This window comes from Chenopodium quinoa, unplaced genomic scaffold (assembly GCF_001683475.1).
Source record: "Chenopodium quinoa cultivar QQ74 unplaced genomic scaffold, ASM168347v1, whole genome shotgun sequence".
In the NCBI taxonomy this organism is placed as follows: Eukaryota; Viridiplantae; Streptophyta; class Magnoliopsida; order Caryophyllales; family Amaranthaceae; genus Chenopodium; species Chenopodium quinoa.
In genome coordinates, this window is record NW_018742287.1 from 2590832 (window position 1) to 2603112 (window position 12281).

Below are 12281 nucleotides of genomic sequence, written 5' to 3' on the forward strand. Positions count from 1 at the left end.
AAAAAAATCTATAATTCGTATGCCGCAATATAACAACAGCTGAAAATTAAGAAAATGGCCTTTATTATTGCATACACTGCTTGACCCTAAAATTTATTAATTATGCTTTTAGTTTGGGAACAGGAAGTGGTATTATAGTATACATTTTTCTTTGCCAATCCTGTACCTTTCATAATTAGAGGATGGTGCACTCAAATTACAAAGCTCAACGTTTGTGGACAAAGAAAATACACAGCATAGCTAATTTATAGTCCAAACCCAGCTATTGAGTTGCATCATATAACAGGGGTATCAGCAAATTTGTAAGACAACTTTGCCAGGACGTCTGGATCTCGCTCTCCACTGACCTCATTAACTGGAATTGCTTCTGAAATTTCTTTCAGATCATCTGTACTTAACTTTACTTTCAGTGACTCTATATTGGTGATAAGATTTTTCAGTTTGGTAGTTCCTGAAAGAAATCAAAGTAAGAATTTACTCTCATTTACCATGTTCATAAAATTGTTGCCATTCCTAACTAAAGGTTTCATGATCGAATTTCTCTAGACGTCTTATAGAGTGATTCTTTGTTATGCAAAGTTGGTATGTGACAACTTACATTGTACGTAGGAAGTAAACTGAAACCAAATAAATGTATACAAAATCACATTTTAGCAGAATCAGTATATAATGAGATCTTATGGCCGAGATCTAATGAACTCATTAAACACCTGTTTCTATTTTATGTTATGCTATGGTACAACAGAGTAAGCAAAATGTACCTGGTATTGGCACTATGTCATCTCCTTGATGAAATAACCAAGCTAAAGCTAGCTGTGCAGGGCAACAAGAATGCCTTGTTGATAAAGCAGCGAGGCGGTTATAAAGTAACTTATTCTTCTCTAGGTTCTCACCAATGAACCTCGGGTGTCCATTCTATGTTGAACGGATATAACTAGTCAGTACTACAGCATGAGTATAAAAATCTGACAGCATAATTACTTTATAGGAATAGAAATTATTCTGACCACAGATGTAAAATTTTTTATCATAAATTAAAAAAAAAAATGTATATTTTTGGATAGTAAAACAAATAACTGATTTTGGATAGTAAAACAAATAACCTATCAGTTATTTGTCGAGTTCATTTGCACCGGAAATAAACTTTAAATCAGCATACATCATAATGAGGCTATAGAGGCTCAAATTTTTTTTACCAATTAGGTTATATAAGCAGCTAGGTTCCTCAGATACATAAGGACTTTATCCTAAACGATATAGTTTCTGAACTCAGACAGAAACACCTTGGATTTACTTACCAAAAAGCTTTCTGAATGTAAACTCTCAACTACAGCCTTTCCTCCGAAAAATCCGCGTCCAAGAGGGCTATATGTAACTATACCAATTCCAAGCTCCCTGGATTCAAGAGAGTGATGCATTATTGCAAACCCTCAACTTTACGACCAACCTAGTGAAAAACAATCGTTCTTGCAGCAACATACTAGAGAGTAATAACATTAAATGATGTGACAGATTATTTTGTACGGAAGAAGTATATGCCACTCGTATAAACTAACCTGCAAAGGGGAATTATATCTTCTTCTATTTCTCGACACCAGAGAGAATACTCCATCTGCACAGCAGTTATAGGATAGACAATGTGTGCTCTTCTGATAGTGTCTGCACTAGCTTCAGATAATCCAATGTACCTGATCTTTCCTTCCTCTACGAGATTCTTAAGCTCACCCATCTGCATTTTTTTTTCATCTGGGTCATCCACTAAATATCAACTACAAGCTTCGTACATATATTGAATTCAAAAGCTACAGAAAGTGAAGCATACAGTCTGTTCTATAGGCACAGTTGTGTCCACACGATGTTGATAGTAGAGATCAATGTAATCTACGCCAAGCCGTTTAAGGCTACCTTCACAGCTTTTTCTAACATATTCAGGGGTACCCTTTGCACCAAATTGTCCATTTTCCAACCATAAGCAACCAAATTTAGTTGCTAATTGAATCTTTGCTCGAGGAAGCTGCTTCAAGGCCTGCAGATGCAACATATATTTTTGAAATTTGAAATGTAAATTACAAAGGAAACTTTCTCTGAGTTTAGCGAGATGAATCAAAAGGTACACTACATTTATTGTGAATTAGTTATCAACTTGTCACATTGTCCGAACCTCTCATTATAAAGGATTTGATATAACTAAAAGACACTCTATAATAGTGTTGTTAACTCTAAATCATCTCCCTACCTATCACTTAGTTTCATTAGTGGCATACTATGAAAAATCTTATCATAATTCATTACCATAGTATAAGTTTGATATTAATTCCGAATGAAAAGAAACACTAATGACTGGAATTCCTGATGATCGGAATTAACTCATTAAGTGTGCAACATTTCTCAAGCAGTAGTACTTTGAATAAGGCTTAAAATAGGTAAACTGAAGTGTTACCTTGCTAACCATTATCTCATTGTCGTAGTTATCACCATACAGATCTGAAGTGTCAAAGAATGTGATTCCCCTATTAAATGCTTGCTTGATAAGTGAAATTCCTTCTTCATGTGGGAGAGGTGAATTGTATACACCAGTCAGTCCTCCGCAACCAAAGCCTACCCGAGAAACCTAACATACATAACGTATCTTGTCAAACATGATCTCATTCTTTTCATTGTAACCCTAATCCAAAATCTGCAACTAAAAATGAGTATCAAACTATCACCATGTGTAGTAGAGTCAAAGAGTCCAATCTCATGTGTTTTTATTCTTTTCAAATTTCCTCTTGAAAACCCAAAAACTTCCTGTACATGATGATGACTAAATTGAAAAAAAAAAAAAAAAAAAAAGAATCACTTCATATCATAAACTTATAACCAAAATTAAGTTGTTACAGGCATTTTTTTATTTATTTTTCAGCCTTGGAGTGCTTAATATGGCATGACTACAGTTGCCGGAAAGGGGAATGAATGTGAAAACTAGCAGACCAGGGGTCTATAAGTAGAAACAAAGCCAGAATCAGGAGGAACAACATCACATAACTTCTCTTAGCAATTAATACAAGCTTTTTCACAGTGCTAGCGCTTAATATCTAGGCTAAGAGGCATAGATTAGTCTAGCTTAGTTTATTTGGTAATTTGGTGCATTGAAGAAAGTATATGTATATGTTTATGTTGTAATCTACTAGCTCAAATCTGCTTGCCTTTGAATTTGAATGTCAGTGAATTGATCTTGTTTACCAACTTCATTTGTAATTTGCCTATGAAAATTCTGGTATTTTGGTATTTTGCACATAAATTAATCATATGTTAGTGAAGTCTTCCCATGAGGTAAGTAACTCCTGAGGGGAGATAGTACTATGACACTCTAAACCCCAGGCAATAAAGTATCAATTGGTTGTCTTCATTTTTTGCATGAACAGTGACATTTTTGTAATTAATGACTACGTGATGATTACTTTAAAGATTTCAAGGTAAACAAGGGGACTACTTTATGAAGTATATTGAAAACTATATTTTCACGCTTTTGAATTGTCATTGTTATAAAAATTCACATGTTTATATACTTCATTGATTTTGGAATTCCTCCCAAAATATTATTTTGCCTCTGTTCCTAAATACTTGCAACACTTGTCTTCTGTCCATTCTCAATATATTTTACACTTCATATTGGCATGTGGCCCTTATATTCTTTCTCTTTTAGTAGCCTATTTGTATTAATTTGTTATTGTTTATCTTTTACACTAACCCCACTTGCACTAATTTTAGTTGCTTCCTTCTCTTATAAACAATCAAAAATAAACTTTACTTACATATTATTGCCTTCGTTTCATAATATTTTTAACACATTCCGTTTGTATCCACTTTTGTTGAACGTATTTATTTTAGGAAATTTTGACTTTTGATACCACAAAAACACATCGTTTTCAATTTTGCTACCCCTCAATTTTTTATTTTTTTTTATTTTACTACCACCAAAAATCACATATTTTAAACTTCGCTACCAGTTGACGGAAGTTGTTAATTTTGCCGTTTGTGGGCCCCACTTCAACCCTGCCTCTCTCTCTCCTCCTTCCCCAGCCACCAATCCCCTTCCCTTGCCACTCCCCCTCCACCCCCAGCCACCTGGCCCACATCTCCCCTTCCCCTGCCACTCCCCCTCCACCCCCCAACCACCTGGCCCGCATCTCCCCTTCCTCTGCCACTCCCCAAAATCGATGCAAACCTACCCCATAACCCCAATTCCGGCGACGGTGAGAGTTCCGAGGGTGGGGTGGTTGGGGTTTCGAGGGGTCGCTGGAGATCGAAAACGTTTAGGGTGGCCGAAAAGGGTAGGGGAAGGGGAGGGGGGTCGATTTCGGTGGGGGAATGGGGAGGGGGGCCGATTCCGGTGGGGCGAATGGGGAGGGGGGTGGTTTCCGGTTTGGGGTGGGGGTCGGGGCAGCAAGTAGGGGAAAAGGGAGGGGGTGGCTGCGTAGTTGGGGGAAAGAGATTGGGGTGGAGTCGCCGGCGTTGGCCCAAGCTTTGGCCGCCGGCAGGGGGGAGGGTGGCTGACGAGAGGGGGGGCAGTTGAGGGTGGCTGGTTTTTTTTTTTTTTTTTTTGAATAAACTTAACGGAACTCTAACGAATTCCGTTAAGTGGTACTGAAATTTAAATTATGTGATTTTAGGTGGTAGTAAAATAAAATAAAAAATTTGAGAAGTAGCAAAATTGAAAACGATGTGTTTTTGTGGTATCAAAAGTCAAAATTTCCTTTATTTTATTTCATTTTTAAAAGTCCTTTTTTACCACCTTACCTCTTAACCCATAATATTTATCTCTTTCCACTCACTTAGATTTTATTCATCATTTTCTTACACCTGCCTACCTTTTACACACTTGCTTACTATATTCATTTTTTTTCCTTACATCCACCCACCTTTTTACACTCTCTCCCCTTTCTTAATTCTTGTGCAAACATTAGATGTTGCGAAAATTATAAAATGAGGGTAATAGTTTTTTTTTCACTTTCCTGTATCACACACTATCTTTCCTATAATTATGTGCAAATTCAAGTGTTGCAAATATTCGAGACCATAGGAGTATACGGAAAAATAAAAAAAAATTCCCTCAAAGAACAAATTTTATATACTTCCTCCGTTACGTATTATCTGCAACAAATAGGTTGACACGGACTCCAAGACAAAAGATATTAAGCCTTAATTAGTAAGATTGAAGGGTAAGTGATTATGTGCAGGAGATATAGTGGTATGACTAATAATCCACCACATCACCACCAACTAACACCCTCCACCACCACTATTATATCGGTACTCCACGTGAAACCCCATCACCAGCACCACAACCAGAAACTCCACCACCAGAAACTCCGAAATCCTGACTACGACCACCACCACAAACTCCACAAGCAAAATCCCGAAACCCCGACCACCACCAGAAACCCCGCAAATCCACCACCACCACCAGAAAAGACCACTACCAGAAACTCCACCAATGAAACTTTGAAACCCCGACCACCACTAGAAACTCCGAAATCCACCAGTGAAATCCCGAAACCCCGACCACCAACACCACAATGCGAAACCACCAGCGAAATCCTGAAACCCCCACCACCAGCGAAATCTACCACGAAAACGCGAAACCGTACCAGCGAAATCCACCAGCACCACAACGTGAAACCGTACCAGCGAAATCCACCGGCTTTAGATATGCGATCTTAGATCTGAAATCCACCAGCGAAATCGTACACCCAATTCTCTCTCTCTCTTTCGTTTCGATTTGGTGTCGAAGGTGTCGGTGATCTGGTGTCGAAGGTGTCGATACGGTGGTTCTTGTGGGTGGTCGGTGATGATGGTGGTGGTCGGTGATAATGGTGGCAGGGGAAAGAAGGGGTTTTTAATTAGGAAAAATTCATGGCAATAATCCGACCTTTAGCACATTCTTTTTTAATAATTCGACCTTTCGATTATTATTTAATAATCCGACCTTTGGGGGTCTTTAATTTTTATTGGTCCCAACCGGTCATGTAACCTATTATAACAGGTTACATGACACGTGTCGGCCTATGATTGGTCAAAAAAAAAAACAAAAACAAAAAACCAGAAAAAAAAAATTAAATAGCCAGCCACCAGGGAGCCAGTCCAGCCACCAGCGAGGCCAGCCCCCTGCCGCCGGTACTTGCTCCGGCAGACGCGCCTGCCTACCTCCCCTTCCCTCTCCCCCTCCCTCCCCTTCCCTCTCCCCTTGCTCTTGCCCTACCAGCACCGAACAACCCCACCCCCGTATCTCCCTCACGCACAGCCTGCTCCCTCAATGCCACCACATCAGCCCATTTGGTGGTGTTAGGTGGGGGAATACGGTTTATGGGGGCCGGAAAACATGGTAAGGGTGGTTTCGGGGCTGCGGTGGTCGGGAAGGGTTTGCGGTGAGAGAAGGTGGAGGTTGGTTGCGGTTTTCGCGGGTTAGGGTTCGTTTGGATGGGTGGGGCGACGGTTAAGGGGAGGTCGGAGTAATTGCGGGTGGCTCGGCCGGCGGTGGGTGAGCTGGATGCCGACCGATTTCTAGGCTGGGGGGGGGTTGCTGCGTGAAAGTGAGGAGGAGAGGGCTGGAGGGGTGCTGCGTGATTGGTGGCAGGGGTGATGGGGAAGGTGGTGGCAGGGTTGTGGGGTGCTGCGTGAAGGGGAGGAGGAGAGGGCTGGGGGTGCTGCGTGAATGGTGGCAGGGGTGGTGGGGAAGGTGGTGGCAGGGCTGTGGGTTTTTTTTTTTATTTTTTATTTTTTTTTATTTTTAAATTTAGACAAATCAAATTGTGACACGTGTCAATTAAACTTAAAAAAAAAAGAAAAATTACCTCTTCTACCGGTTTCTGGTCAAATGGGACCAATAAAAATTAAAGACCCCCAAAGGTCGGATTATTAAAAAATAATGAGCTAAAGATCGGATTATTGCCATGAATTTTTCCTTTTAATTATTAATGTTAAGTAATCTAATTAATTTAAATTAGTATCTAAAATAGTGCTATTAGTTCTTAAACAGGGGGTATTATAGTAATTTCATTTAAAAGAACTTACCAAAAAAGAAAGAAAAAGTTTGTTGTCCATAATTTGTAGTTTTCCTTTTTTACAAATGTTGCACATAATGCGTAATGGAGGAAGTATAATGTGAATATTTCACCTATGTAAACATCAACATTTTCAATAAAAAAACAGCCAATCTAACTAATCTTGCTTGTATTACAATTATGGAACCAATTCATCTTTCAAGCGAATAAAATTTACCAAAGATGTGCTTTGATAAATTCAATCTTAAAATTTCATTCAATTTTTCATAATTCGATTCTTTGAGAGATTTTATTTTACACTTGCGTCATTCCCATGATTCAAAATGTCCAATAAAAATTGCGACTATTACAATAGACTAATAATCAAGAAAAATAATCAAGGGGAAAAAAAAAAAAAACTAATAATCAAGACAAATTAGTTGAGGATCGAATCTTCCTCTAGAACAAAAGTAGGAAGTTTAAGAAAACTTCAAATCTAAATTGAGTAGACATAAATATTTTCTCAATTTAGCTAAACAGGAATATCAATCAGTAGAATAAAATAAAAGTAGTAGTAAACAAATTGTGATGTCAAAGGAAAAACAAAATAAAATATAAAATGTTTTTTTTAAAAAATATAAAATAATAAAACAAGAAAGCATAATATTGCTAGATAACAGTTGAATAAGTTATGCATGAGAGAAGGTTACCTCTAATCCTTGGCTGCCTAAATTCACCTTTGGCACATAAGTTGTTTGGTGGCAATGCTCCATTTTCATTCAGAGAATTTCCTCCCTAAATTAAGCGTTGATTAAGATAAATCTTTGGTAAGGAAGATAGATAAGACATATTGTACCTAAAACTTATAGTAATCACTCACTTTATCATATAGTGCTATAGATGAGAATCCAAAAGGTTGACATATATAATGATGTCTAGATAATTTATAGAAAGCTGTCTAGATAATTTATAGAAAGCTTCATCTGTTTTCATTCAATTATTCCATTTTGATTATACATGTTCGTTGATGTAGTCGTATAAATAAAATTTGGCATTGCTATTTGTTGCTATTAGTCAATTAGTAAAAACTAGCTTAGATATTACTAAGATTTTCTTTATCATCTGCACGACATTTAAATCAAAATATTAGTCTTTCTCAAAATTATTAATAGTAATAGCATTATCAATACAAGTAAATTTTTGTCAAATAGTACATTTTACTAGCTCCTATCTTTTCCTGTCATCAGTGTATGGGATGGTATCGGTGCCGATATCAAGTTATATGGACTCGGGTCAGTCTGTTTTGGGGTTTTTGAAGTCCCTCGGGAGAGTTACAATTCCGAGAATGCGCGTTGACCGTCCGTACCTACAAAACCACGGAAACTCCGGTTGGGTGGAGTTCCGCCTCCGACGATCAAGTTAGAACGTTTCCGGATGTAATAAAGTGCGGAATGTAAAGGTTTTTCTCTCTGATTCACAGAGAATTCTGCAATTAATATTGCTCGGGTTTTGTGTGTATATTTATGAATGTATAATAAATGAGGATTTTCCTCTATTTATAGTGGAAGGGGATCAGTTCCCCTTTTAGGGTTAAGGTGCCACGTGTAAGTAGAGGATTGGATCCCCTTGGGTCTCTCTGAGGCTAACACGTGTCAGCATGCTATTGGACCACGTGGACAAGGTATTTTTACCCTAAACATTTTCCCCTCATAGGTGTGACGTGGCTTGCCACGTGGCACCTGTGACAGGTGTCACATTCTGGGAAGGTAACGTTCGTTTCCTTCCCTCCTCTCTTTTTTTTTTTTTTTTTGAATTCGAATTTTGAATTTGAATAGGGGGGTGACGGTTCGCCTTCTGGGTTCTTTTATAAGTAGAAACCCTCCCCCTCTCATTTTCACACTTTGTAAATTTTAGCTTTTGAGAGAATTTTCTGAGAGAACGGTCTGATACCGCCTGCTATTTCATTCAAAACCATCCTCTTTCTTCACTCATCCGGTCGCCGTCTGAGTACTCTTTACTCGAAGCTCATACGAACCGTCTGACCATACTTAAATTCCTTCCCTTAGCTCTCAATATACACACAGACGGTCACAGGGGCATCTTCAAGCAAATTTCCTTCAGATCGCTTGAGAACCCTTTGACCTTTCTCTAGCTTCCAATACACCCACAGCCGGTCTCAATCGTCTGGGGTATCTTCAGGCAAATTTTCAGAAAAACGTCTGGGTCTTCAGTGAGATTCAGTTGCTCTTCAAAGAGGTACATCCGGGATACCGTCTGGAGTATCATCAAGCAACAAAAAGGATTTCCGGTTGCTGACTTCAAGGAGTCAACCATTTTCAGATTTTTTACAACTTCAAGGTACCGTCTCTACCCCTTGTAATTTTTTTGTGCTTTTTCCGGTTGTATAGCTTGTAAAGAATAATGGACTCAACCAACACACACACGGCACAAACTAGGGCAGTTGTCAGCCAGTCACCGGATACGGCTGAGTCTAGGACTGGGTATGCCGTCTGGGGGTGTTTGGACCACCCTTACTCTTCTGCAAATACGACCGTCTCTGTTCATGTGAAGGACATAATGGCTCGGACGAGACAGACCGCTGTAGACCCCGAATACCAGTCAGACGGCTCAGCAGAAGTTCCGGATGACTTTGTACCTTATGACCAGCTAGGCGTACCTGGATCGCCTGGAGATGATATCTTGGACGAATCCGAGAGTACGGACGGCAAAGAGACCGTCCTGCAATCAGACTCTACTGAGTCAACTATGGAACCGGATGCCCCTCGAGAGGATGAGGAGGCATATAAGTGGCCCTCTATCAACAATCCAATAGAGGCGCACATGACCGCCCGGAATGTGGTCACTCTAAATGCCACCCTTCCCGCATTTTTGGAAAAGTGCCCGGTTGGGAAGGGATGGGAGATTGTTGCGCTGCCTGTAGAGGCATCCGTCGTTTAGGATGACGACCTAGATCATGACGATGATTATTTCGGCTGCTATGAGACGGCATTCAAAGTCGGCCTTCGGTTCCCCCTCCATAATACAATAAAAACCATTCTAAGGGGTTACGACCTTGGCGTCTGGCAGCTGACACCCAACTCTTGGGTGAATATACTAGGATACGTAGCCGCCTGCGAGATGCAGCACATAACACCTAGTTGGGAGGCGTTTGCACATATGAACTACCTTAGCCGTGCCCCAGGCGGCTAGAATGCGTGGTATACATTGACCACGCACCCGGAATTTATGATGATGACGCTTGACAAGCCGTCTAAGTAGAGCAGCTGGAAGTGCAAGTTTTACATGGTTTCTTCCCCCTCGCTGCAACTAAACCACCGTCTGCGTCGCTGCAACACACACTCGACTCTCCTTTGAAAAAAGTGTGCCCTTCCTAAAGTACCGGAGGAGGCTTAGGATCAAATCATGGAGACGGGTCTCTTCAAAAAGACCTCCTTGCCTTTGGATGATGGGACAGAAGTCATTGTCCCCAAAAACTGGGTCCCTCATCTGGACTGGCTAAAGGACGAGGCATTCCTTTCCGCCTGCGGCCTAAGCACAATGTGGAGCAGACGTATGTTGATTGTTAACCGCAATCTATGCCGTCTATATCATGCTTGAATGGATTTTAACTTTTTGATTTTTCTTCCTTGCAGAGAAAGGATTAGTGGTGCCACCTGAAAAGACACCGGTTAAGTCTGCTGCAGAGATCCGGAAGGATTAACTGGAGAAAAAGAGGGCCCAACTGGCGGCCAAAGATGACGGGGTAAGCGCCGGTTGAGCTCAATTACCGTTTGTATTGTTTGAAACTTATTTTTGATATTAACCGGCTGTGTTGTTTTTCTTTTAGACGGGGAGCAAGAATGTTCCTTGTTCTCTACGACAAATGCTGAAGAGACCGGGAGAGGAGCCCTCCCAGCCTGCTTCCAAAACAAGAAGGGTTCCGGGTGACCCTGCCTCTACCGGAAGGCTGCCTGCTCCCGAGAGGCCTACCTCAGCAGGCAAAAGCCTGAAAGATCTTGGCCTTAGCTCAGGGCCGACTGAAGTCAGAACGAGGGAGCCTGAAGTTCCCTCAAGCCAGGTGCTTGCTGTAGCATCCGGCTCCAATGCGGCTGGGGGTGGAGTGACCCCTCAGCCTAAAAGTCAAGGTACGACTCTCACCTTTGATCCCCCCTGCCGCTTGGGCCTATGCGAGTCAAGTCCCAAGCTACCCAATCTAGGGATTCTTCAGGCAGCCGGCAGAATGTAGGTGCCGCCTATGCTCAGTACTTAACCAATAAATCTATTGATGCAGATGCCTCTTCTCTTTGGCCGGATCTCCAAAATTACGCTAAGAGAATGTTGAGGACCCTTACGCGGTCCGAAAAGGAGGCTGTACCGGGTATAAACCAGGTCAACATAGACCGCATCAACTCACTGCTTGTTGAGGTAATTCACCGGTTGGGGTGCTTTTGTGCCATTTTATTCTTTTTCTGGTTGTTGCGTAATTGAAAACTAACCCCTTTCCGGCTGACTTTGCAGGTGATGTTGAGGGTAGACGGAATGAAGGTCCCCTTGCGGAAAAAGCAAGAGGAGGTAAGGGATGCCTAGAGAAGGACCGAACTTATTGATGTTACCCAATATAACACCCTAATGTATGAAATCCAAACTAAAAGCCGGGAGATGAAATAGGAGGAGCTAATCAAGGAGCTCACGGTTGCTGCTTATACGACTAAAAAGAAGGTAGCCGACTTTGAACTCTAAGTCAAAAACCTCCAGGCTGATGTCAAAGCCTTGGGGGATGCGGTACATATACACCACTAAGGTGTTTGATGCCCAGGTTCTCGGAACTGAGAAGCCGACTCCCTTTGAAGAATGGGTCGGCATTGCCAAGGAGGAAAAGGAGCAAACGGAAGATCAAATGCCGGGTGGGGCTGACGAAGCTTAAGCCCAGCAAACTCAAGATGCTCCTCCTGTTGGCCAGGGTCAGCCGTCTCAGCATCAGCAATAGCAGCATCAATAGCTTTATTTGTTTCTCTTTCTTTCTACTTCCGGCCTGCGAGCCGTGTAGTTTAGATGTATCTCCTTCCCCGAACATAGGTCCGGCTGACAATTACTTTATCAATATATTTTGTCGATTGAGTCGGGTTTGCCTTTGATATTATTTGCTTCAATTTTTGCAATTTTCGCTCGTACAAATCTTTTTCTTTTTGCAATTTGATTCGATACGTGCGGTATGCCGGGTGCATTGGCTTTGCCTGCCTCTGAACGGTTGTTTGCTTA

At 41.0% G+C, this 12281-nt stretch overlaps 1 protein-coding gene across 1 annotated transcript; it reads right to left on the bottom strand.

The window, feature by feature from the left end:
* Nucleotides 1-62: 62 nt before the first annotated feature.
* LOC110685443 (perakine reductase-like) lies at nucleotides 63-7934 on the bottom strand. Its single transcript, XM_021861969.1, has 7 exons — nucleotides 7733-7934; nucleotides 2441-2611; nucleotides 1823-2026; nucleotides 1557-1729; nucleotides 1299-1395; nucleotides 762-915; nucleotides 63-451 (listed from the first exon to the last, which is right to left on the bottom strand). The coding sequence occupies exons 1-7, from the start codon at nucleotides 7799-7801 to the stop codon at nucleotides 276-278; spliced, it is 1044 nt and encodes a 347-aa protein (XP_021717661.1). The 5' UTR covers nucleotides 7802-7934; the 3' UTR covers nucleotides 63-275.
* Between the last annotated feature and the right edge of the window lie 4347 nt (nucleotides 7935-12281).

Excerpts from the sequence above, each read along its gene's own strand:
- LOC110685443 (XM_021861969.1), bottom strand. The coding sequence starts at position 7,801 with ATGAAAATGGAGCATTGCCACCAAACAACTTATGTGCCAAAGGTGAAT. Across the intron at positions 1,396-1,556 it reads GATATAATTCCCCTTTGCAG|GGAGCTTGGAATTGGTATAG; the intron begins GTTAGTTTATAC and ends TCTTGAATCCAG. Across the intron at positions 452-761 it reads TGACATAGTGCCAATACCAG|GAACTACCAAACTGAAAAAT; the intron begins GTACATTTTGCT and ends GATTTCTTTCAG.